Source organism: Stegodyphus dumicola, chromosome 6 (assembly GCF_044657685.1).
Source record: "Stegodyphus dumicola isolate Sdum_Otavi_A_Nest chromosome 6, ASM4465768v1".
Lineage (NCBI taxonomy): Eukaryota > Metazoa > Arthropoda > Arachnida > Araneae > Eresidae > Stegodyphus > Stegodyphus dumicola.
This window is the reverse complement of record NC_140773.1, coordinates 120,980,294-121,006,299: the sequence shown is the minus strand read 5'-3', so window position 1 is coordinate 121,006,299 and position 26,006 is coordinate 120,980,294. Positions and strand designations below refer to the sequence as shown.

At 31.8% G+C, this 26,006-nt stretch overlaps 2 protein-coding genes across 8 annotated transcripts in view; one reads left to right on the top strand and one right to left on the bottom strand.

Moving 5' to 3' along the window:
* The window catches only part of Hacl (2-hydroxyacyl-CoA lyase), a 173,320-nt gene that overhangs the window by 101,483 nt on the left and 45,831 nt on the right, over nt 1-26,006 (top strand). The window lies entirely within an intron of this gene.
* The window catches only part of LOC118180286 (beta-2 adrenergic receptor-like), a 35,527-nt gene continuing 11,114 nt past the window's right edge, over nt 1,594-26,006 (bottom strand). Inside the window, exons 1-2 of one of the 2 annotated variants that reach the window (XM_085818867.1) lie at nt 20,455-20,787; nt 1,594-2,666 (exon numbers count right to left, since the gene is read on the bottom strand). In XM_085818867.1, the coding sequence (XP_085674993.1) occupies nt 1,644-2,657 (1,014 nt within the window). In that variant the 5' untranslated portion in view covers nt 2,658-2,666; nt 20,455-20,787 and the 3' untranslated portion in view covers nt 1,594-1,643. Of the gene's footprint in view, nt 2,667-20,454; nt 20,788-26,006 lie in introns of those variants that run through there. The other variant, XM_085818866.1, reaches the window with a different exon arrangement.

The following is a 26,006-nucleotide window of genomic DNA, read 5'->3' as shown; positions in this document are numbered from 1 at the left end:
AATTTCAATATATTACCATTATTTTAATGAAATTTATCAATGTTACAATGTGTTAAAAAAATCATTGAAAAATTCCCAGATCTCGGAATTAAAAATTTTCTATAGAAACTGATTTTAAAATTGGTAAAATGTTGATAAGTCACCAAATTTAGAACCGTTTAATAAAAGAATTCGCATCCCCAGAAGCAAAAAGTTGTTTAAGAGCTCTTCATTAGAAAAAAGGAATTTCGAAATGCTTATGTTTCACTTCTTGCTTAGAAACTCGACTATCCCACCATTTATATTAGAAAGAGGAACAAATTATAACACATAAACCCATTCAAAAGATAACCGTATATGTCAGTGAATCGCCAAAAATATTCCTCCGAAATGCTAATTCACACTCAATATGGCAGTCGTAAAAAACAGACAGAAATTTCTGATGATAAAATTAAGGACCTTCTGCCGATTTTCGTCAAAATTAAGGACCAAAAATTGATTCCAAAAAACATAAATACCATACGAACCCTGTATTAACTATAAAGTGGTGATATTATGAACTGCTGGAAAGAAAAAAAAAATTCCCTTAATCCTACGCCCGTCTTCAACATTTTTCTGCCATTAGTCGACGAGCAGCCCAATAAAATGGTGAGAGTGTAAAAAGCAAGGGTAAAAATTAGCCTCGATAGAGTTGTCTGTAATAAAATTTAAAATAACAGTGTGTAATGTAGCAGGAATCCAAGTGTCTGAGTAATGCTAAATCTGCTACAGTGCTTTATCGCCTGTAAGTAGCCGTCACTGATAGAAAGTTTAGTGTTGAAAATTTAATGTTGATATTATTTCAGAGAGGATATTACTGATATGTTGCAGTTAATGATAATCAATTTTAATTGTATAGTGTTTAAAGTAGCATTTATTTTCTCGCAGCGGTTGTGACTTTATGAATTTTCCTCTCTCCTTTATAATTCACAGAAATTATGAGCCGTAGTGGTATATTTCTGTGTCTACTCTTTTTATCTATTCAATAAGTACTTGTTACAAACAAGTACAATTTTGTTTATGAAACTTCCCTTTTGCAAAGGACCTAAATTAGTACCTCTTTTGTTTAACGAAATGTACTCCAAAGAGGATTTTAGTGTGTATTTACCATCATTCCTTTAATTATTACATCATCTTAAAAGATGTTTGGTGTGATTTGATAAGCGCCATGGTAATAGCTTTGTCGCTTTCATTTCCCTTCAGAGGTATTTCTTTTATAAAATGGGCGAAATATGTATTTTGCAGAACATGCTGTATATTAAAGTATTGTACAAGTAGTTGAGGTTGTTGTATACTTGTAATACCGGGCATCGGAATCTCGGAGGTAGTTTGTTTTGTCTCGGAGACTGTCTCTCATGAAGATTTACTCGCTCTGGAAAAATAGTATTCACATGTGTTGCCATAGTATGTTAACATTTTTCTTTCTTAAAACAGTTTATGACATTATATATATCTTTATATAACTATTTTTGAAGAAATAAATGTAGTTTAAATAAAATAAAGGAACGAATCTAAAGAGCTTTTTTAATTGATTTGATTTGGAAACTACTCTTTTGTATAATTACACATTAAAAAATTTTACATACGCATTAAAAAGATTATTAAATTAAATTATGTTAATTCTTTTATTCGAAAGGAAATTCTGGTTCCGAATCTGGTTCATAATGGCCACATATATCATGTATGAATTTCCGGAACTTGCTAAAAATTGAACGAATTATCACTAAGCATGCTTCTCTGTGTTCTTTGCGTAAAATGAAGTATATAAGAGGATTCAGTGCGGCAGTCGCGAATTGCAGGATAATTGGAACCAAAGGGAACTTGCTTTGTAATATGTTTTTACGTTCCAAAACGGAACGAAGTTTCAAGATGTAGAAAGTGGGCGTACAGATGAAATAGGCCACAACTAAAACATACAATGATCTGAGAGTCTTCGCATGGTTTTTGGCGCAAATTTGAGGCATTGTTTCAGAGCCACTAATCTGAAAGACAACACTACGTGATTTTCTGATTGCAGATATAATGGAAAGGTTGCTGATGAGTAACAAAAATGACGGTAAAGCGAAACTAAGTATTGTAGACATTACTGCAAAAAAAGGGTTGGCTTTCTCCCAGCGAGGATTGCATATCATGTCCCAAGCTTCGAAAACATACCAGTCGCCGATTGCTGGTATGAGTGATAAGCAAAACGCATGAATCCATACAAAAAGGAGGACTAACTTCACTCTGCAAAAAGTAACCAGATTGGGATAATGAAAAGGCTTATTGACGGCAAGAGCTCTGTCGACACTTATAGCAGCCAAACTCATATTCGATGCAGTCATTAATGTGCAGCTGACAAATGAATAAACTTCACAAGCTGTGTCATTTAATTCCCAACTCCTATCTACTAAAGCAGCAGCGCATGGGGACATCACATAGATTGAGTATATAAAATCTGCAAGAGCTAGATTAGCGATGAAGTACGCACCTTTTTGGTTCCGAAGCTGGCTGCAATTGGCAAATGATAACATGACAAGTCCATTTCCAGCCATAGCTATCATAGCAATAATAAAAATTACAATAGCTCCTGGGATATTTTCGTTATTCTGTTCGCCAGTAAAATTGAAGTCACTGTCCACTGAAGAATTATTCAACATTCTACTAACCTGAAAAAGTAAGCATAATAAATTTGTAGAATGCAAATGTAATTTACAAATAAAGAAAACTTAATATTTATAAGCAAATTGTTATGTAAGGTATCAGAGATTGACTAATTTATTTGTTAAATTTTCTATATTTTAGATTTAATGTACAGTCAGTCCCCCCCCCGAAAAAAATGGGTCAAATCTATATCTTCCATTCTAGTCGGCCGGTTGACGAAATTCGACTTCTGGTTTTTCTTGGAAGCACAACTAAGGATTTATATTAGTTTGTATATTGCATTGTTGTAATACACATATTTTGACACCAACTCGAAATTTTTATGAAATCACATGCCATTTTCCATATTTCTGTTCTATGCTTCAAATTATACCAAAATGCCAAGTTTTATAAAAAATCGCCTTACCGATTTTTTTAATTAACATTCAAACATGTTAACTAAAACTCAGTTTTAATTAGCACTCACTCCGCAGTGTGAGTGCTAATTAAAACAGAATTTATGATAGAATTTGGCATATATTTAACAATATGGCTTTTTAAATAGAAATTACATGATTTCGTCTTTCATGAGTCGAAATTTTAGGTTTAACCCAAATGGAATTCATATATTTTTTCTGGTTTATTTTAAAAATTAGTATTTTTAAGTAATAATAATTATCCCAAAAGGGCTATTAGTTTTGAAACGCGAACACTTAATTCGTGCAAAATAAAAATGCTTGTAATTCATAAGTAGTTAATAAATTCTTGTGTAAGGGCAACAGAAGGAAAATGGCATTTTTCTAATATGAAAGCATATAAAACTAATAGAGAATTAAAAGGAAATGCTTAAGTTAATAATTTTGCTGTTTTCCAAATCTGCTTTTATTTACTAGCTCAGACTTCAAAATTGGAGGTTAAAATTTTCGAGCTAGGACACTTAAAAGGAGATTCAAATTTTCAAAATTAAAAAAAAAAAAAAAAAAAAAAAAAAAAATGACGTTATAAAGCTGTCCATAAAAATTTTTAAATACGTGAGAACACGCATAAAATGATGAAAGGTTGATTTTAAAAAATGGCGATAGCAAACTATATAAAAAATTTAAATAATAAAAATTAGAAGATAAAAAAAAATATATATAAATTAAAAAAAATGAATGTAAACTTCCTGTCTCTGTTTCCTTAAGCACTTGTGCTTGAAAGCAGCCAATATTTCGTTTCAATGTTACAATTCGACATTCGCTTCTTTATTCCTGTTTATAATTATTATTATTAAAAAAAATCCGAAAGATTTCAGATTTTAAATTACGTCCGAAGGGGCATTTTTTTTAACATTTTGTGTGTTACCTTTATTTATTAAATATCATGCTCTTCGCTCTTAAACCATAAAACTCAGTTCAAGAGCAATATCGCAAAATAATTTTTAATTAAATGAGCATATCTTTAGAATTTTCGATACACAGTCTCGCGTGCTGGAGATAAAAATGTTTTTTCTGTATAACGGTGCCACTGCTCGCTTTCAAATTTGAGCTTCCAAATGCCCATATTCGGAGAAGTGTTATTCAAAATTTTGAAAATTGGATTGCTCTAGGTACCGTTGTTTTATCACAATGTGAGAAACATACATACATTTATGCAGATGCTTCATTATTTAATTTCTTTAAATATAATGCAGGGCGATAATATTTGGTGGCAACAATTTGAAAAGTGAATCAACGCAAAATGCCAAAACAATATTAATAGTCCTTCTGCGCAAATTGGCTCTTTGGAATAATAAGCGAAGTAACCAAGTTATAAGCTGTGAAATCAGGTATTTATTATTTTTTTTATTTTTTTTTATTTTAGCGTATTTTTTGCTGAGGAATATATGCAACATTCAGCTTTCTAATTTTGTATTCTTTAAAAGAAAATTTCGCTTGCAAAAGCCCTCGCAGAACGTAAAGACCAAGTTTCCTAGGCATGATATAATATATCATCTCGTGCATGTAATTCTCTAGATAATGAAACAATCAAAATCTCAGGTATATATACTATATATATCGTTCAACGCGTATTTTTCTCTTATTTATTTTTATCAGTTTAATGGTGGAAGAAATGGATTTTATTTTCTCTGATGCGAATTAAAGAAGAGTTTGAATAACGCGCACTTTTTACAGAGGAATATGCGACATTAAGCTCTCTTACATCAGGTAAAGGAAAATTTCGCTCGCAAAAGAGCTCACGGAACATAAAAGCAAAGTTTCCATAATACACTGACTACCAATAAGTATTTGGACACCTGTGATAGAAAAGAAAAATTAAATTTATTCAAAATCAATAGTTGGTAGAGTCTCCACGAGAGGTAATTACAGCGTGAACCCTCCAGGGCATACTTTCCACAAGTCTTTGTATGAGAGCTAGTGGTATTTTCTTCCACTCGACTTGGAGAAGACATAGAAGTTCCTTCACCGATTTTGCACGGGTAGTGCACCCCTGAATTCGGCGATACAACTCGTCCCAGTGGTTCTCGATAGGGTTCAGGTCTGGACTCTGGGCAGGCCAACCCATTCAATGAACTCCATTGGCACCATACCAAGCCTTGGTTAACGTCGAAACATGACAACTGGCATTGTCATCCTAAAAGTAACAGGGGTCCAACCCGTAAAACTGCCACAACGTAGGAAGCACATTGTCATCCAAAATAGTGCAGTAGGCATAGGAGTTGAGCTTACCATGAATGGGGACCAGGGGTCCCAGCCCATACCAGGAGAAACACCCCCAGACCATAATTCCACCTCCGCCGAACTTGACTGTTGGCCCAATGCATTCTGGCAGGAGACGTTCTCCAGGTAGACGCCAAACCCAGACCCTGCCATCCGAACGGTAAAGGTTGAACCTTGATTCGTCACTCCAAAGAACCCGTTTCCACTGATCTACGGTCCAATTTCGATGTGCTTTGCACCACATTAACCGAGCAGCGCGGTTGGACTTTTTGACCAAAGGCTTGTGGCAGTAGCACGACCATGAAACCCAAGCAGATGTGTTTCCTTATGGATGGTGTTCATTGAAACAATACTCCCGGATGCCTGTTAAAACTCCTCGCGGATGAGGGCTATCGGTTGGGTGCGGTTCTTCCGAATTTCTCTGGACAGCACTCGTCGGTCTCTATCTCCCAGTTTCGTTGGTCTGCCGACTCGGGGCACATTCCGACAATCACCGCTCACCTTCCACTTCTTAATCACATAGGCCACTGTTGATTTTGGGTGCTTCAGATCGCTAGATATGTCCCTTACGGATCGGCCACATTTGTGATACCCGATAATTATACCTTTCTCGAAATCAGAGAAGTGCGAGGCATCTTGCATGCGACTAAAGCCGATGCTGTTTCCTACATGACATATACCGGCGGAGTCCGTGAAGTAAGTACCTTAGGATCGCAGATATCGTCATTTGCATAGGTGTCCAAATACTTATTGGTAGTCAGTGTATGATAATATTTCTTCTCGTGCACGCATTTCTCTAGATCAGCGGTTCTCAACCTTTTGTCTAACACGTACCATCTAAACAAAAACTGAAAAACTTTTGTACCACCACCTACATTTTACAATGACTATTTCTTAAACTCTCAGTACAAATATTTAAAAAAATATATTTTACCATTTGCACAACCTATTGGCTATTTATATTAAGTATGCACACATAAAAATATTAGATTAAATATTTGTTACCATTTTAATTATCAAAATTTAAGTTATAACACTTTAATTCTAAAATTAATATAAAATTTGGGCCTGTTTAAGCTTGTTATTATCCAATTCTCTGATTATTAGTTCGATTTTTTTATCATTGCATTTATTTTTATCTCTAATTGTAAACAAATTAACTCTTTTTTCCTTGTATTTCTGAATTTAAGTCATTCAACTTTCGAAAAATAACAGCTAAATATACTTAACGCGCCGACGATAATTCACTAAATAAACATTTTTGCAATTCAAATTTTGAATCTTGGAGGGAGATTTTAATTTTTGATCGAAGTTCAAGAACACGACGTAAAACTTTGCCTCTGGGTACAATTATTACAATAAACAATAATTACTTCCTTGTACGAAGTAAAAGAAGTACTGCAATCACGAAAAATTTATACATATTTCTACGAAATTATTTCATAATTTAATATTTCTATGAAAATATCCATTTCAACCGCTCTCGAATCCATTTGAACGATGTGTTTTGGTGGCATCGGTACTTACGGACAGAATAAAGGACTGCTTTTGCTGAAAAGGATTGTGAATTAGATTTAAAATGGATTCAGAAGAATTTTTTTTTACTTGACGTCTGTACATATGCATGTATCTCGCATAACTCAAGAACAAGTAGCCATAGATGACTGAGATTTTTTGCATTGAATTGTTATAACATGTAGTTGTGCACCTCTCTTTTTCGTTGCAATTTGGCTGCACCAATCGTATATATACATATATGTATGTAATAATAAAATTCCATACACTTAAAGTTCTAACTGTATGTTCTTTTCATTTTTAATGGCGACGTTCTCTTATTTGAAAGTACATGGAATTAAATCCACAGCCCCGTAGTCAAGTTGTTTTTCCCGCTTTTTCTACACATACAGTTTTAGAATGTTCTGGAAATATTTCAAGCGACCTGGATTGGCTGACGTCATTTTCATGGAAGCTCCGCCTTTCCAGAGGCTATAAAAAGACTGGCAAAAGGAATATTGGAGCTTTTTCTTAAATGTCACGATGCAGTAAACTTCATACAAAATATTATTAGTAGTTCTTTTTTATTTACTCCGGAGATCAGATTTTGTAACTGCTATTTTCTCCTGAAATATAGTAAATGAATCCTGTTTTTTTTTTTTTTTTTTTTTTAAAAAAACTGTCGTCTGATAATTTAAGCTATGACTACATTGATGATTCTTCAACAATCTAGTTATTCCTGACAAAAGTTTTAGTTTTGTTATTCTTATTTGGTAAATTGTGTGCATTTTTTGCTTTAAAAGTGACTGAATTAAGCGGTTTTTATGTTCCGGTTAAGGTTTTTATGCCTTTAGTTAATCTGCATGCAACAGCTGTAGAATTATCAACAATTTAAAAGTGGCGTGTTATGCCTAGCGAACCGCTATTTGTTTACATTTGAACTCGGTAGAATAATGAATTAAGGCAACTTCTGCACCTTCAATGTCTTTTTGCTGAGTTTGATAAAAAGTAAGCATTCAATGTTGTGCGTCGAAAATCTGCCTTCTTACCCGCTGGCCGATTTTTTTTTTTTTTTTTAGGCACTAATTTTAACTGTAGAAGTTGTTGTTTTAACTGTATTTGCTCCGAATTGAAAACTGAAGTAATTGACTGAGAAGTATATTTAATGAAATTTTACGAAATAAGTTTGAAAACGCAGCAGCAGATGCCTATAATTTAACAGGCCGTACAAGGAAGTGTTGTGGTGTTCACATCAGACTTTTTTTAACCTTAAATTTCCTGATAAACTTTTACTGAGGCTTACTCATGTGCAACTTCTTTACTCTAATTTCTATTAGTGATGTATAATAATAAATATTTAAAATAATATATTAAAAGGCGTTTTTTTTTTAAATTTATAAAAGCCAGTAATCAAAAGTTTATTTTGTTATTTACTTTTAGTAAAAATAAATTTTAACCTTCGCCATTTTAACGTCTGCTATTTTGCTTATCTTCATTTTATATGAAACTAAATTATTTGCGCATTTCATAAATAAAGTATGTTATCTTCTACTATAGAGATGTTTAACAGCGCAAAATGTATTAGAATGTAAGATTTTTCTGTTTTTTTTAACTGTTTTCGGTATTTTATGTTTTTCTGTATTTTTGCTTTGCTGCGAAGTGAGAACTGAATTGGTGTAATGAGGAATATATCTGTAATGAAATTCGAGGAAATAAGTTTAAATGAAGTAGCAAAAAATGTGTATAATTTAATAGGCTGTAGGAAGAAGTCAATTATTTTTATTTTAAATTTAAAATAAAAATAAAGAATAGCTTGCATGATAGCAATCATACCGTGAAGTATGAAGCATACTTGAAAAGAAGAAGAAGAAGAATAGTTTCATATTCTAAACATGTAATTTTTTAAATCTCCTAAGTAAACTCCAAAATGGAACTTTACTCTTCACTGAAAAAATTTACCCAGAATTAAAAATTCTCTAAATTGACTGACCAAAGGAAATTCGAAAACTATAACATGTATAATAGTTATGGATTATCTGACATATATTTGGCTACTTTGCAGAATTCAAGTTGTGTATAAGTTTAAATGAACGCCCATCAGGCCCTATGCTAGATTGACAAACAAGCTATTACTCCAGTTTGAATTTGGGGGGAGGATTAAATGATTAAAATAAACCTTTTATTAAATCTTTAATTTTAACAGAAAGCACTACTTGTATTTACGAAGAAAACTCCGCCATCTGCGAGTATTTAAAATAAGATAAGTTGAGAAAGACAAATTCAAGTAACTTAATCAAAGACTATGTAAAATAGTCTACTTAAACTGGCTCAAATATTTTAAAGGCGCGTTTTAATACCGGCCAGTAAAAGGGCTGAAGCCGGAATAATCTTTGCCAGAGCTGACGATAGGACATAAATTGCAAACGAGGCTGGCAACAGCTCTTAAATATTCCAAATCCTCAACTTAAATACATAAACACTTAATTTACATTCTTGTGAGGAGTGCGGAAAAGAAGTTATAGTAAAGGTTTAAATTTAAATCACAATAATTGGTTAATTAACATAATATCCTTGCAACTTTCGGAATGATTTTTTTTCTGTGCTTAAAGAGGATATATGACAGATGCATGCATATTCCTAGTAAGAAATTCTTTTTTAAGGTTAAATATTCCTGAATTTTTTAATAATTGGTGGAATTAGCCAGGCACTGTCTCCTTTTATATCTTGCACAAATCCTTATGAATAGCCTGTGTGGATATATACTTCAAAAATAAATATCATTATCATAGCACGAACAAGAATTTCGTATGTTCTGAAATTTTACGTGACGTGATTTCGGATTTTCGCTATTTTAGATAAGAAAGAAAATTAAGCTTTTACAGCTATGAAATTTGTTACTGCGTCTTATACGCAATTTTGTAATACATTTTAAAAGTTCCATATAATGTCCGTTTTCTTTTGTATTCTAGGAATCTTTTCATCTTCCCTTGTTATGTGGGACCAAGAATACACAACAAAAGCTATTTTAAATTTATTTACGTTAATCAGATCATTATATGCTTTAAAATATTAAAATGCATCCAATTTAATACTCTAAATCATTAAAATTTGCTTTTGCAAGTTACTATAAAGAAATTTATGTAGAAATCTAGAAATGCGATATATTACTAAAAACGATTATATTGCATTTAATGAAGGCTATTTATTATATTATTGCTTAATATAATTACTTTGAAATCTGGAAAACCATTATCCAAGATTTAGAAAATGAAATAGAAGTCGCTTAAGTTGGGAAGAGAGAGGAGAAGATCGAATTTATTGTTTCTAAGCAACAAAATAATAAAACAAACAGAGGAATATTGACTTTTTTCGATAGTTGTCTATGAGCATACGATAGTTATACGATTGATAGTGATTTGCATCGTATTTGCGTAAAAGGTTATACGGATATTATATTTGTACCAACTTCCCATTGTTTTAATTGCATTCATTGTTTTATATCGCTTTTAGATAACAAAGAATAACGGACTGGATAAACAAAAAGGTTTTAGTTGTTAGAAAAGCAGCAAAATTTTGCAAAAAGCTCTTAAAAACGTGCACTGTTTGATCTGATACCATTTAATGACGTGTCTAAAGGTTCTAGTGAATAATGCTACTCAGGATAGGTCTTACTATCGGTGCACTAATTCGGTAAGTTGTTTCTGCGATAAATAATAATAATAAAAAAATCTGATGTGAACACCGTATGACTTCTTTGCACGGTCTATTAAATTATACACATTTTTGCTGCATTTCATTTAAACTTTTTCCTCTAATTTAATAAGAGCTATATTTCTCATTCAATCAAATCACTTCTCACTTCACGGCAAGGAAAAAATATACAAAAACTCAAAACATTTTCACTAAAAACTGTAAAATACCGAAAAACATTACCCCCCCCCCAAATACAGTTAAAAATAGTTTAAAAAAAGAGATTTTTTACAATTAAAATTAGTTTCTACGTAAAAACAAGCTATTCGGCCAGCAGGCATGAAGACATATTTTTGGTGCACAAAACTGAAAGTTTACTTTTGGTCCCACTCGGCAAGAAGACATTTAAGTTGGTGCACAAACTGACATAATTCACTATTTTACTAAGAGTTTCAATTGTAAACCAATGGCGGCGTCATTAAACTTAGTACCACTTAAAAAAAATTTAAATTGTTTGCAATTCTAAAATGCAGATTAACTAGTATGTAGATTAACTAAATAAAAAAAAAAAAAAAAAAAAAAAAAACTTAACTGAAACAAAAGAACAACATAATTCAATCCGTTAAAAAAAAAAAAAAAAGCGCAATTTACATAGAAGAATAAATAAATTGAGCTCACAAACATTGAGGGTGTATCTGAACAAGTGGGCAAAACTTTGTGGAATGATAAAGCTCTGTGCTATACAAGAAATATTCGTCATATAAAGTATGGGCGGAACGCAAACGGCGAGAGCTGCTAGGTGGCATTGTAAATGTTATAAAAAAGATCGGTTCTTGCACCCAACGACGTTTTCTACCGTAGATTGCCAAGACGATGGCTGGTTATACCATGCAGGTAAGAAAGCTAATTCGTACCTCCATGGGTTATACGAACCACAAAATTTTCAGGGCGATGGATTGAATGAGGGGGTCCCATAGCTTGGCCGCCAAGATCACTAGATCATGTTTGGACTTTTCTAGGGGGCCGTAAGAAAAGCCTAATCTGCGAATGCCCTGTTGAAACGAATATGGATCTCGTCGTCAGGTTCGCCGTTGTTGCCGATGGTACTCGGGAAATGCTTGGTGTCTTCGCACATGTGCATCATTCCCCCCCCCCCCCATCGCGCAAGTGTTAAGCCTGTAATACAGCTGGCGAAAGGTTTTTGAGCAATTTCTTTGAACATGTACACTGCGCAAGAAAGAAAAAGAAAATTGGACAGTTCTATATCTCCCGTACGATAGACGAAATTCAAATTGCATTTTTCATGTCTCGGTTAGGTTATTTAATTGCGGCAAAGCCCCGAGGGCAATCTGCCTAAGGGGAGGGAGGACTTTCTAAGGGAAACTGGCTCGTATACACGTTGCACATTGGGAAAACCACGAAAAGCCTATGCAGCCAGCCCGTTCGCGGGATTCGAATCGCAAATTTTCATGTCTCGAAAGTGTGATTTAAGATATATGTTACATCTATATACAGCATTAATCTAACATAGGTATTTTGACATAAAAGCGGACTTTTCTGAAAAACCGCACCAATTTTTTTCCATATGTCGATTCTACGACTCATTATGCCTAGACGTTAAATTTTCTAATTTTTGGAAAGAAATTTATGGAGAAATTTAAAAAATTTTGGCGATTTTTTTTTTTTTTTTTTTTTTTTTTTTTTCAGTTTGCGTTAAGAATAATTCACTTGGCGAACTTCTTAATTTATAGCAACCTATTTTCCTTTCCTTCTTTTCACTGTTCACGAGCGGGAAAAAAGTCATCCTTCATACTTTCAAATAATTTTAACAAAGTGTGTAAACCATATTTGGCGTTATTATCGCTTATAACAAATATGCTAAATTTCAAAATGCGTCGTAAATTCACAAATTTTTTGCAGGTATGCTTAAAAATACATCTACTTTAAGATGATGGTAAGCATTTTATAGGTTATAATTCAAAATGTTTTTCTAAAAATTTATAAAAATTATTTAAAAATACAAATTTTAAAAGTAAATCATAAAATTAGGCGAATTTTATTTGGAATCTCTACTTCAGAAGTTAACAGTGTTATTAAAACTCTCAAGAAGAACAAATCACCTGGGCTTGACTTTCTTTCTAATGAAATTGTACAGCACTTTCATGCGGTGGATAGCACATTTCTACACAGACTTTTCAACCTTTGTTTACAATTAGCATTTTTCCAGCACAATGGAAGAGAGCTCGGGTTGTTTTGATTCCTAAAACTTTAGATTCAAGAACCCCTTATCTTGATAATATTAGATGCATTAGTCTTTTGCCTACTTTGGGAAATTGTCTTGAAACTCTCTTCATTAACAGAATAAATTGGTATTTGAGACAAAAATGCTTTTATAATGATTCTCAGTTCGGATTTACTCCTCGGAAGTCCGCTGAAGACGCCATTATTCGCCTTTGTAATATCTTGCAGTGTGCAAAGAAAATGAAGTATACTACACTTCTTATTTTCCTGGATTTCAAAGGAGCTTTTGATAATGCTTGGTGGCCATCTATCTTAAAAATTTTAAAAGATACTGGTATACCACATAATATCTATGACCTTCTTAAAAGCTTCTTGAACGAGAAGACTGCTGAGCTTCAGCTTGGGAACGAAGCTAAGGTTTATTCTCTAGAAAAAGGCTGTCCTCAAGGCTCTGTATCCGGACCTACACTTTGGAACATAATCATAAATGATCTTTTAAGTGATCTCGACGGTTGTTTAAAAATTGCGTTTCCAGACGACTTACTATTAATTTTCTAATGAAGGATTTTGAATAACATTCTTTTGAGAGCACAAAAAGTTCTAGATTTTGTCTCCAGTTGGGCGATTTCTCATAAACTCACTTTCAATCCTTCAAAAAGTAAAGCTATGCTTGTTCCCAATACGTTTGATGAACAAAACATTGCTTCTTTGATGCTCGATAATTCTCCGTTGGAATTTTTAGAAAATGTTAAATATCTTGGTGTCATTCTTGACCAAAAATTAACATGGAAAAAGCACATTGAATTCCTTTCTGCTAAATGTGAAAAAAATAATTAATGGCTTTCACCGAATTGCCAAAAATACTTTTGGAGTAAGCTACGATGTTAAGAAACTCATGTATAAGCAGTGTATTGTACCTTTCATTTCGTACGGCTGTCGTGCTTGGGGACATGTTCTTGCCAAGAAGGTTAACAAAAGAAATTTAAGAAAGATTCAACGGAGAATTCTTCTTCGTATTATTAGTGGTTATAGAACCTTAAGCTTTGAGGCTACTTTTGTTCTTGCAGGAGTTCCGAATATTGATTTTGAAACTGCATATAAGAATAATATTTTTGAGTCATTGGCAACTCATGCTTCGGAAGACTGTATTAATGGAATTTTTCCCTTCACTGATCTTCCTCATCCCGCTTCTTTAGAACCCATAAATTTCTATGATTATAAAGAGACTGCTGAAATAAGTTTTCATATGGTTTTCTTTACAGATGGCAGCAATATGAACAACAAGGTTGGCCTTGCATTTGTTCTTTTTGAAGGCCATTCCGAGATTTGTTTTCTTAGACACCGTATACGGAATGAATGTACAGTTTTTCAAGCAGAACTTCTGTGCATTTATCTTGCCGTCAAATGGATCCAAGATCATGGGACAACATCCTCAAAGTACCTTATTTGTTCTGATTTTCTTTCTTCTCTTCAACTTTTGAACAGTATTACCAGATGCGATAAATTAGTTATCGAAACCCTAGTAACTGTTAGTTCACTTAGAATTAGAGGTATTGATATCTGCTTTGCTTATGTGCGGGCTCATCATGGTTTCTACGGAAATGAAAGAGCTGATTTCTTAGCTAAAGATGCCTTAAATTTACCCATTGATTTCAACATTAGCATTCCAAAGAGCTATTGGAAGTCCTTTCATTATAAAAAGCTTTTAGCTATGTGGAATGAGGAATACATTTCATCTTGTAATGCTGAAGTCACCAAAAAGTTCCTTCCTTCTATTTACCATAGACTGAATTTCGAGTCTTTCCTCTCGTTAAATTTTAAAGTGTCTCAGTTTTTATCTGGTCACGGAAAATTTGCAAGTTATCTGTTTCGTTTTAATCTACGATCAAACAATTTATGTGAATGTTCAAAAAGAGTTCCTCAGGATGTGGAACATTTGATTTTCTCGTGCCCTACATTTGATGGCCCTAGATTATGCTTACAGAACGATTTGAAAATGTTCGAAGTGAATTGGCCAGTGAACTTATCTGATTTCGTGAAGTCCAGACTGCTGTTCTCTGCTTTTGTTCGCTTTATTTATGCATGTAATTTTTAATGTTTATTTATACATGTAACCTTTAATGTTCTAGTTAACTTACTTCTGTAAGCCCCGTGTTGTACATATGTGGTGCACGGGGAGTCTGTATGTTCTCAAAGGAAAAAAAAAAAAAAAAAATATTTGGAATGAACCTAAATTTCGAAATATGAAATACAGAATCAATAAGTTTACCAAATAAAGAGAGATTGATAAATATACATCAAATTCAATTAACATTGAGGAGCTAAAATTTTTAGAGCTAATTTTTAAAAAAATACTCTTGCGATTTTTACGAAACTTGGCACTTTGGAATAATTTTAATCGTAGAATCGAAATATGGAAAAAAAAAATTGAATTTTATTTTAGAAAAAGTCCGATTTTATGTCAAAATACTTATATTAGAACAATCATATATATATAAATCTAATACATATTCTAAGTCGCTCTTTTGGTGCATGAAAAACGCAAGTTGAATTTCGACAATCCGCCCAGTAGAACGGGAGATATAGAAAATTCCCCCCCCTTTTTTTTCTGATGTGTACATCATAACATTCCTGTTCATAAAATGTTAAAATGTTTTCTGAAGTACCTGCTCTGATTCTTGTGTTAATGTTTTAAATGTTTCAGTGAAAAACTTCATTTTAACTTCTCACCGTTTGCTTTGCGACCATAGATTCTATGACGAATATTGCTGGTGTAACTGCGTTCTTGTTTAGATTCACTTGTATATATAGTGGCTGGTTTTTACGTTATATGCGAGTAGAAACTCTTGCTTCTATTTCACTTCACTAGAATTCTTATCCTTTATAAAATCGTTATCATTCAGGAATTTTATGCGCTTTCTTCCTAGTAGACATGCATATTAATAATATATATATATAAATCTAAGTATTACATATCTAAATTTTTTCATGGCTACTTAGCCTAAAATAAGCACAAATTTTATTATTATTATAGAAGAATAACAAATTGGTGCAGTGTCATCGGAATTGTATGAATTATTGCCAATTAAATGAGAACTTGTAACTTTCAAATTAGCATAGTGTTTGTAGATTGGCAATATAATATATCAATTCACACAATGGTCATTGCAGATATATTACACATTTTGGGTCTGCGAATGCCTGGGAAAAAACTATATCTTCGCCTGAAACTGAATCATGTCTTTTAGTTTTCTAAGTTGATCTGTTGACCAGATATTGCAAGAACTCACGAGAGGAATATCTTTCTTTATCTTACATGATAAGATATATCATACTGCAAATTAATATGAAAAATATGTTTTAATCAGAGTTCAGACATCATTCAGATATGTAAATTTGATAGGCGAAATGCCTGACTGCATATATAGAACAAGACTAACTTCACTCTATTAAAGTCATGTTCTTCATTAATATAATCTTTGGTAATCAAAGGTTATATTAATGAAGGGAATTCCCTCATCATATGTAGCCACCACACTCATTATTAAATTCATTTACATTTAATAGTACTAAGAGTTTAATGGTATCAGGTTCAGAAATAGTTTTATATTCATCTACAGAAGGACTGAGCTGACCATTGACCAGGCAGAGAAGGCCTTTGAGCCCTAGTGATTCTACCCGTTTGAAGCCATCGAATAGACTAGTTGCATGAGCATTTTCAAGAATTTCCCCTTGTGTAACATGAATTGAGCTTTTTTTAGAAACTCCTTCTCGAAGGCATCCCACACCTTAGGCTTATTTAAGCGTGTGCTTTTCCAGATCATGCAAAAATAAAAAACTATAAAGACTACAGAATGTGCAATAGAAAAACTGCTGTGATATCAACTTAAAAGTTAACAGTGAGAGAAAGACGCCATAGTGTCGAGTGCTTTACGGGGATGCCTGTGCTTTCATTTTTGAAAATTTACACCTTACAGTTTTAGAGTTTCAATTTCAGTTTGCAATCTTGACTTCTAAATATGCTAAAGATGAAGTCTGTCATAAAATTTAATCGTCTGTCGTAATATATAATAAAGTTCAAGACTTTGCAGTCTTTTAAAATCCATTTCATTGAAATTCAGTACTTATATTCAATGCAACTTTCAATGTGCAACCTACAAACTAAATAAATTTCCCAGGCTAATGTAATTTAATTCCCAACTTTTATCCAATAAAGCGTAAGCATACAGTAGTATGCCATGTACTGATATTATTTCGTAGAATACTAATAGTTCTACTAAGGTATTTTTCCAGCCTTCTCAGCGTGCCTTCGTGGTGTGGTGGTCTGCTTGTTGGGCGCGTATTCCAGAGGTCCGTGATTCGATTCCCTGCAAAGGCTTAGCTCATTTTTCGAGGCTCTTGCTCCGAAATAACGTAATAGCTCTACAAGTGGCGCTCAAACTAAAAAAAGTGGTAGATGACGATTCTCCGCCACCAGGATTTGGCAAGTGGGTCTCCTAACCCCAGTTGCTCTTTAAAAGGGGGAGTATATAAGGTATTTCTCCCACCTTCTTAGGGTGCCTTTTCGGTGTAGTGGTCTGCACGCTGGGCGCGTATTCCAGAGGTCCGTGGTTCAATTCCTGGCGAAGGCTTTGCTCATTTTTCAAGTGTCTTGCTTCCAAATAATGTAATAGCTTTATAACTAGATTTCTCAGAAACTGAACTACAGATTGATGGCGGTTTTATAGAAAATCTCTGTGCATTTCCTGGCAAACGATCTTGCATTTTCTAGAAGCAGATTTAGATAGCATCTGTAATCGCTGGTTTCTGTTATTTGTTTATTTTAGCTTATTATCTTTCAGTTTACAGTTTGCTGCTTGAAAAATAGGTGCTCTTTTGACTACTACTCTCCAAATGAATGTTTTTTTATTTAAAATTCTATTGCTTAATTTTGCCGAATTTTAAATTTAAATCGGGCGTTTTCCGTGAAGCGGTAACTATTTTAATCGAATGCAAATACACGATCGAACGCAAATGGAATAGAAACAACTTCTTTTTTGATACAAGGTGAATTTTTCGCTTAACAACGGGAGTAAATTTTTTGCAATGGGAAGGCAACATGAATAGCTTTTTTTAGATGCTAATAGTATTTCTACTAGCGCAGTAGCCAGGAAAGTTAACACATTAGAAAGTCTAGCAAGCAATCTTCCGCCGAAAGGTTTTTGTTTTTATAGCGACGCCTGATCAAACAGAATCTTAAAAGCTGATGAAATATTTTGGATAAAGAAAATAATAGATATGGAAATGATTGAGTATTTAACTATAAATAAATAAAGATTAAAACGGAACGGTAATTCCACAGATTTCATAGAAAAACTCATTTGAAAGTTGAGAAGATCCCAGTTCGATTTCAAATGGAAATTGTGTCCGACTATTTTCAGGTGCATGGAAAATTCATTACGAAATTTGAGAAAAAAATTAATTATCAAAAGTTTCATCAACCACACAGAAACTTTATTTAACATGTCTTTTTTTTTTTCTTTCTTATTGTTCTAGAAGTCCAGGTGTTATGTGCGATATACTGTATTGAAACGATTGTTATAGAATTAAATAGCAGGAATATGAGAAAGTTTGCAAAAAAAAAATATATAATAAATATTAAAATTGTGAAATTTTGAAATAATATTGGGTTTTAACATCCTTCTTTTGCACGATTCGCATTTTGAAACAGAATTACAAAAATATTCTTATTGTACAAATGTATGTTTCATTACATTGTAAGCATTCTTAAGCTAGGAAAATAAGTATTTAAAAATTAAAGTTTGGCTATCTTTCACTGGCTTAAATTACTATATGGAAATAAATTATTCTACTCTTAATTGGATCATCTTTCTTGCTATTCTTTTGAATTTCAAGGAATAGGAAATAACTTTTTATTTTTAAATTCAATATTTATTATTTTTTTGTCCCCAAATTGAAAATAAGCTGCATTATATGTAGTCCCTATTTTGAGAATAGGGGAGTGTTATTTGTTTGTAAGTAATCGTGCTTTCTAAATAGTTCTTTCAAGTAAGCAGAAATTTTTATATGTTATAGAATGGCAAAAATATTCCAATATTGGCTTGATCTTGAGAGGAGGAAAACTGGAATGAAAGATGTGTTTTTAATTTATTTTTGTTGATTTATTTAAAGATCACACTCGAAACACATTTTTTTTTACTTTCTGTCTCCTCATTATTTAATCAGAATGCATTTAAAAAGAAATTTCGGTATATTTTATCTATGAAAGAGAGTCATTGCGCATATTTTCAAACTTTTATTTCAAAATAATATTTCTCCATAATAAATAACGTCTTTAATTTTAAAATTACGCAAAATTCAAGGTTATATTGACTGTAACTTAGAAAAGGCCTGCAGTTCTTTTGGAAAATTTCCAAGGATTTCTTTTCCTTTTCAGGAGCAAAAAGATTCTGCATCATTTCGCGAAAATGGGAAATTTATATTGGAAAAATCATAAATAAATAAATAAAGGCTTATTTGAATAAATTCATTATTTAAATAGGAAAAAGATAAAATATTATAATTATTATATGTTTGTCATTTAAGTAGATAAATAAAAATAGTTAAAATAATAAAGATTTATTTTTATTCCAAAGGGGCGTTAAACCCGAAGGGCTATTTAGTCTCAAAACGGCATCTTGCGGCGTTTCAGTTTCTGTGTTGGTTCACTTATCAAATTGTTCCCACCAAATATTATCGCTATGTGTGATATTTAAAGAGTCTGCATCAATGCATGAATGTTTTCTCACATTGTGAAAAAACAACGGTACCTAGAGCAATCAAATTTTGAATAACGCAGTCCTCCAACCAAACATGTGCATTTGTAAGCCCGAACTTGGAATTTGTTCTATTATCTCTTTCAAATTTTGTAAAACTTAAACGTATTTCTGATTAACAAACTAACGATTTCAAAGCGAGCAAAGGCAACATTATACGAGAAAAAAAAAAAAAAAAAAAAAAAAAAAAAAAAAAAAAAAAAACGCTTCTATCTCCAACGCGCGAGGTGATGTTGCTGTTAAATGTTAAATTGAATTTTATGTGGTTTAACTGCGAAGAACATGATATTTAATAAACAAAGGTAACACACAAAAAGTTTAAAAAAAAAAAAAAGACCTTTTGGACGTAACATAAAATCTGAAAGTTTTCCTATTTTCTCTTTTTGTTTTATCTATTTGAATAGTGCATTTTCGCTAAAATAACGCAGGACATTTTTGGATTTTTAAGCATAGGAATTCATATTAGACACTCTTGACACACAACTTTATTAGACACAGAACTTTTCTATAAAACCAAAATATATATAAACGTAAACGTTGCCTATTTCCTAAGTCCATTATTTGTTAAATAATTTGGCTATTTATGAAAATTGTTGTACTGGATAATGCAACATAGATAAATAAAATATAAGAATTTTGCATTTTTAGACTTCATCAAAGTGATGATTTATTTAAAAATATCATCGACATTTATTTATTCATAAAATTTAACGTTACTGAGCGAATTTCATAAAATTCTCCTTTAGAAAATTTTTCAGTCATTCAAAATAAGCAGAAAGAAATTGTAACAATTAATTGAAACTTAATTTTATTTTGTTTAATTACCTTTTAACTAATTTAAGGGTTAACATACATAGGTATAAAAATTACCTTACTTTTATTCAGCTGGTAACCTGATATGTAACTTCAACGAATAAATCCCAAATGCATCATAATGAATCATTTAATATCGGACATAATCAATGCTGCATCGTAATGAAACAATATGTTGCTATGCCATAATGATTATAATCCGATTCTGAGAACATCTTCAAGTCCATTTCTGAAGCCTTCTTGCTAGGTAATGAATGAGAGTGGGCAATCAGAACAATGTACCCTTTATGTTGAAGCAATCCATTAGCTTTATCTCAAAACCCATGTTATAGCTTTTCGGAAATCAATATTCTAGCCACCAGATGGTCATGTTTGTGTGTTTAAAATTTGTATCAAAAGTATACATTCCGAAGAGATTGCATAAGAGTGCGGGAAAGAGAGATAATCACTATTATTTAACGTGAACTGTGGCGTGTAAACGTATTTTATTCAAATTTTTACAGTTTCTCCTATAAGGCAAATCTGCTGATAAAGTTCATTTTTCTAAACTGCAAGTATCAGAAAATTTCCTAATTGTGTTACCAAATGGGATGGGGACCTAATTACCAGCTTGGATGATTAAATTAGAGATTTTTATGCATTACACTTTTTTAAGAGAATTAAGTTGTTAATCTTTAATTACGAATTTTACATATCTAAATTTATGTGAACATAATTATATGTTATATATGATGTCTTGGAAAAAACGTAACTGTGTTACATGGTATATTCGTGAGGTTAAAATATACACATGCTATTGGAATGGTTTTGGTCCATCACTTCGGTTAACCGGATTGAAGGATACACACGACTTATTTTCGGAGTATGTAGAATGCTAGACTGAAACCCACTGATTCATTCATATGGGGCCACGTGAAAGGAACTGTATACAGGAGCCTTTGACGACTAGAAAGGAACTCCCTAAGCATATTCAAAAGTATCTGATACACCACGTATTTTTGGATTATCAGATAATACTCAATCCAGTGATGAAACACCACTTGTATTAACCTCAATGGCTGGTTTTCGAGCATTTTCTATGAGATAACATTGCCGAACACTGAAGGCACAAGACTACATAATGCTGGTCTTCATTCTCCTCGCCGGAAATGACACCACAGGATTTTAAAGTTGCTTATTTTCTGAATGAAGAGGTGTAGCTTAATCCATCCCAGAGGCATTTTGTTTCTTTTAACCTTCCGAATATGCCATCTAACAAGGTTGGAATTTTTCGTAAACGCTCTGTACAAACCCATAGCAGGTATTTTAAAACACGTGGCTTTATGTTTTACGGTAATTGTTCTGGGATTATATAATTATATGCATATAAATGTACACATGCATTACTTGAACTGTACGTTCGCAAACCACTGCACCGGCTGAGCGGCCTTGGGGGAATACTCGTAATAGTGATATTACGTTAAAAGTTTTTATTTCTAAAATGTAAAGAATATTATATTTAAACTACTATTCCTTTGCCTATCAATTTATCATATATATATATATTTATCATACGGCTGGCTTGTGCCCTTATAATGATAATGATAATGATATATATTTACAATATTGTAATTTTGACGCATGGAGGTAGAAAAGAAAGGAGGGGCCAATCGACACTAGAAGTGAAGCACTGCTTTGAAGCTTGGGTCACCAGATGGGGTGTTCTTTGTTTACATTCAAAAGCTCGCTTGACAGGATTCTGATAGTATTTTGACACACGGCAGTTCCATACAAATCGAAAAAGGGACACTTTCGCATGAAAGAAACATTCATAGTGTGATGGATAATAGCAATTTGTATAGTTTAGTGACATTTACGCAAAAATCACATCTTGGTTATTTTTCTATAACTAACAACAGCGATTTTGATTATGAATTTGTTTTATAAAATTCTAAGCTGTTGAACTACAAAAATATAGATTTTAAGAAAAATGTTATGCTTAAAGAATGAAAAATACCTTACGGTACATTTAAAACTGTATTACGTCTTTCGATACCCTTGATAGAGTATTCGCTACTTTTATTTTATTTTCCAAACGCCAAAATGTTTTAAATAAAAATTTTTTTTTTCACATCCATATATTATTGTTGCATATTATTGCCTTTGACAAAATACATAAATATTCATTAAATTATTTATAAATGTATTTGAAATGAAGAATTTATTCACTTATAAACAACTGTGAAAGTACTGTGAAGAAATCTAATTATTAAATGTATCTAATTTATAATAATTATAAATGTTATCTAAATATATAATAACCTTAATATTGAATTGTAAACATAAGTTGAAATCCTGTTGACAAATACGTTATAAAACTATTTAAGCAAGAATTGTTCGTATTGGAAAGCAATCGCTATGAGATGCGCACTTAAGAACGTAATAAAGAGTTTTGGATTATGTATTGTTGAAATGAAGGGTAAAAAAAAAATCTGATAAGTATAATTAAAAGAATTATTCCCCTTACATTTTATAATAACTCAGTTACAAGTTTTAAATAATACTTAAAAAAAAAAACTTATTTTATTCCCTTTCAGAAATGTTCAGAGAAAGTCAAGTACTATTTAAAGTATTTCGCTAATTCCTAATAATTCTCTAATTTAAAATGAACCGAATAGAGCATTCATTATAAATTGACTTACATTTTTCGATTTAAAAGATGCCTCAGAAGCCAAAAAATCATGTCATATTTAAGAAAGTATTTTAGGAAGAAGCTCTATAAATAGAAAAGAAATAATGCATAATTTTAATATTAATAATACAATAAACTTTGATCTTAATTTTTGTACCTTAACCGAATAAAATCGAATTACCTTAATTTTTTTTCCTAATGTAATTAACGAAAACTTGTGAAAATATTTCATTCAAATTAAACCATTCTGAGAAAACTGTCCTGTGAAAAGTATAGCATTTAATTCCGTTCAGAATGGAATGTTGTTTAAAAATATATGGTTTTCACATACTTAGGACTCTGAAGTGTTGTAGAAAAAGAAAATATATACATTTATATGTATATTTATGACGTAATTACAAAATATTTACATCCGAACGCGTCAAATCCCATTGAACTCAATGGTAAATGATCCAATGTTTTGGTCACCACGTAGGGATCGCCGGTGCATCAGAGCAGGGTACGGGAGGCATATAAGCAAAATGTACACTGCTAGGACAACGGCTTGAATTCGGCCAATGACAGTACAGATGAGGGTCATTATTAACTCCGCCCACATGAGTGATGTCACATTTCTGACGTTTGTTTACATTCCGCTCTTCGGAGTTACGCAGTGCGTTCTTTGAATGTACATTTAGTTCTTCGTAATGAAAGTGTTTATATATATGCGTATACATATATATATATATATATATATGAGTATATATATATATATATATATATATATGAGTATATATATATATATATATGAGTATATATATATATATGTATATAACGATTTAATGTTTGTTTCGGAATATTGAGGGTTACTCTACTGTTCCAATAGAAAATTAGATCTAGTCGGATGGAAGTTATTGATGGCTGGAGGATGCATGTAAAGTGTGATTTACAAATTATTCTGCATATTGATAATCAGAAACTTTTAAGTGATAATGACTTAAATCATCTAATATATAAAATGTACCTGCCTGAATTAAACGAAGGGAAGTTAATGTTAAGTTATTGAAACCAAGCGCTTATATCTATGAGTAATTAATGCAGTAAATATTTTGAATCAAAATGCCACCAGTTACCATTGCAATGAATTAACATAGTGTGCGTCAAGAAATCCTTATTTTACATTTCATATATATATCTATTTGAGTATTTACAGCATTATTAACTGTGATTTGATTTCTTTACTGGATTCAATATGCTTTCTTAGAAATAAACTTCATTTTATTATTAGAATGTAAAGAGTATAAAGATGGAAAAGTGGGTTCACTCTAATGAAGATATTAAACTGTAATTTAGCTGTGAAACTACTGAAGTTAAATGAAGAACACGTTATTTAATAAGAACTGAATATATTTAAGATATGTTACCAGCTCTGATATTTCAAGACTATTGTATATGCTTATCTGTGAAGATTAAATCACTATTAACTGATGGTGTTATGGTTCTGGTAAAACATATATCATATTTGGAATTTTCATTGTTCAGTATGCATTCTTAGAAAGGAAGTTTATTGTTTTGCTGAAATGCAAAGAAAATAGTACTGAATAACTGTAAGTGCTTAGTGTTATAGACCTATTGAAATCTAAACTGCAAATGCTAAATGATGCTGAACATAGCAAGAATTGAATTTAGTAAGACATGTTACAAGTTATGATATTTCAAGACTATCGAAAATGCTTAACAATGATATGTAATGCTGAATCACACCTGTTCTAAGGTGTAATGCTGAAATGAATCCAATAAGTATACTTTTATTCCCAGAAAAAACACCTCCAAGTGAATTGCTTGAATGTGTGCTTATAGTTCTTTACTATAAACACACATTCAAGCAATTCAAATTAATCAAATCCAATTCAATAAAATCACTATTAACTGACATATTATAGTTCTGGTAAACCATATAACATATTTGGGATTTTCATTGTTCAGGATGCATTCTTAGAAAAGAAGTTCATTGTTTTGCTGAAATGTAAAGAAAATAATACTGAATAACTGTAAGTGCTTAGTGTAATAGATCTACTGAAATCTAATTTAGCTATAAAACTGCAAATGCTAAATGATGCTGAACATAATTTAGTAATATATAATTCCAGTTATGATATTTCAAGACTATTGAAAATGCCTTAAAATGAGGTATGATTACCTGTTCTAAGGTGTAACTCTGAATTCAATCCAATAAGTATACTTTTATTTCCAGGAAACCTACCTTCAAGTGAGTTGCTTGAATGTGTGTTTATAGTTCTTTACATTTAGTTAAATACTCTAAAACTTACATAAGCCAAAACTGAATGGATTAAAAAAAAATTAGCTTAAAGTAACATTTCAAGTTTTACATTTTGACATATTAAAGACTGATTACCTGGAGTTCCACTGATGATTGGACTCGATAAAATATGTCTTGTACAGACAACTTTTTTTTTTTGAGAAAAAGTATATAATATTGATTTTCTTACATAAGTATGTATTTTTGACAGTGAAGTTTGTGTATTTAAAAAATCTAACGAGATGCAGATTATTATATTTTCATTTATTTCCAAATTCATTAAAAGTATTTTTTTTTTACTTTTACAATTTACTGCCTGATTTTACACATTATATATATGAGTAATAAATAATTATTGTAAATATGCTATGTAACTTGTATTGTGATCTTTGTATTGAAACAACTTATTTATATATATATAAGATTTGTATGAGTCAGGAATCATCTCATGGCAATTGAAGTTGAATTTTTAGTAAGAAATTAATGATAATAAGATGCATTGCTGATGTATCTCATAAGATGTATTATTGATGACAGTACATAAAATTAATCAAAACACTATAAGATTAAACTGTAATTTTAACAGGTACTATTCTATTTTTGGGACCAGATTCAGAAATGTATGTATGTATTCGTGTACATGT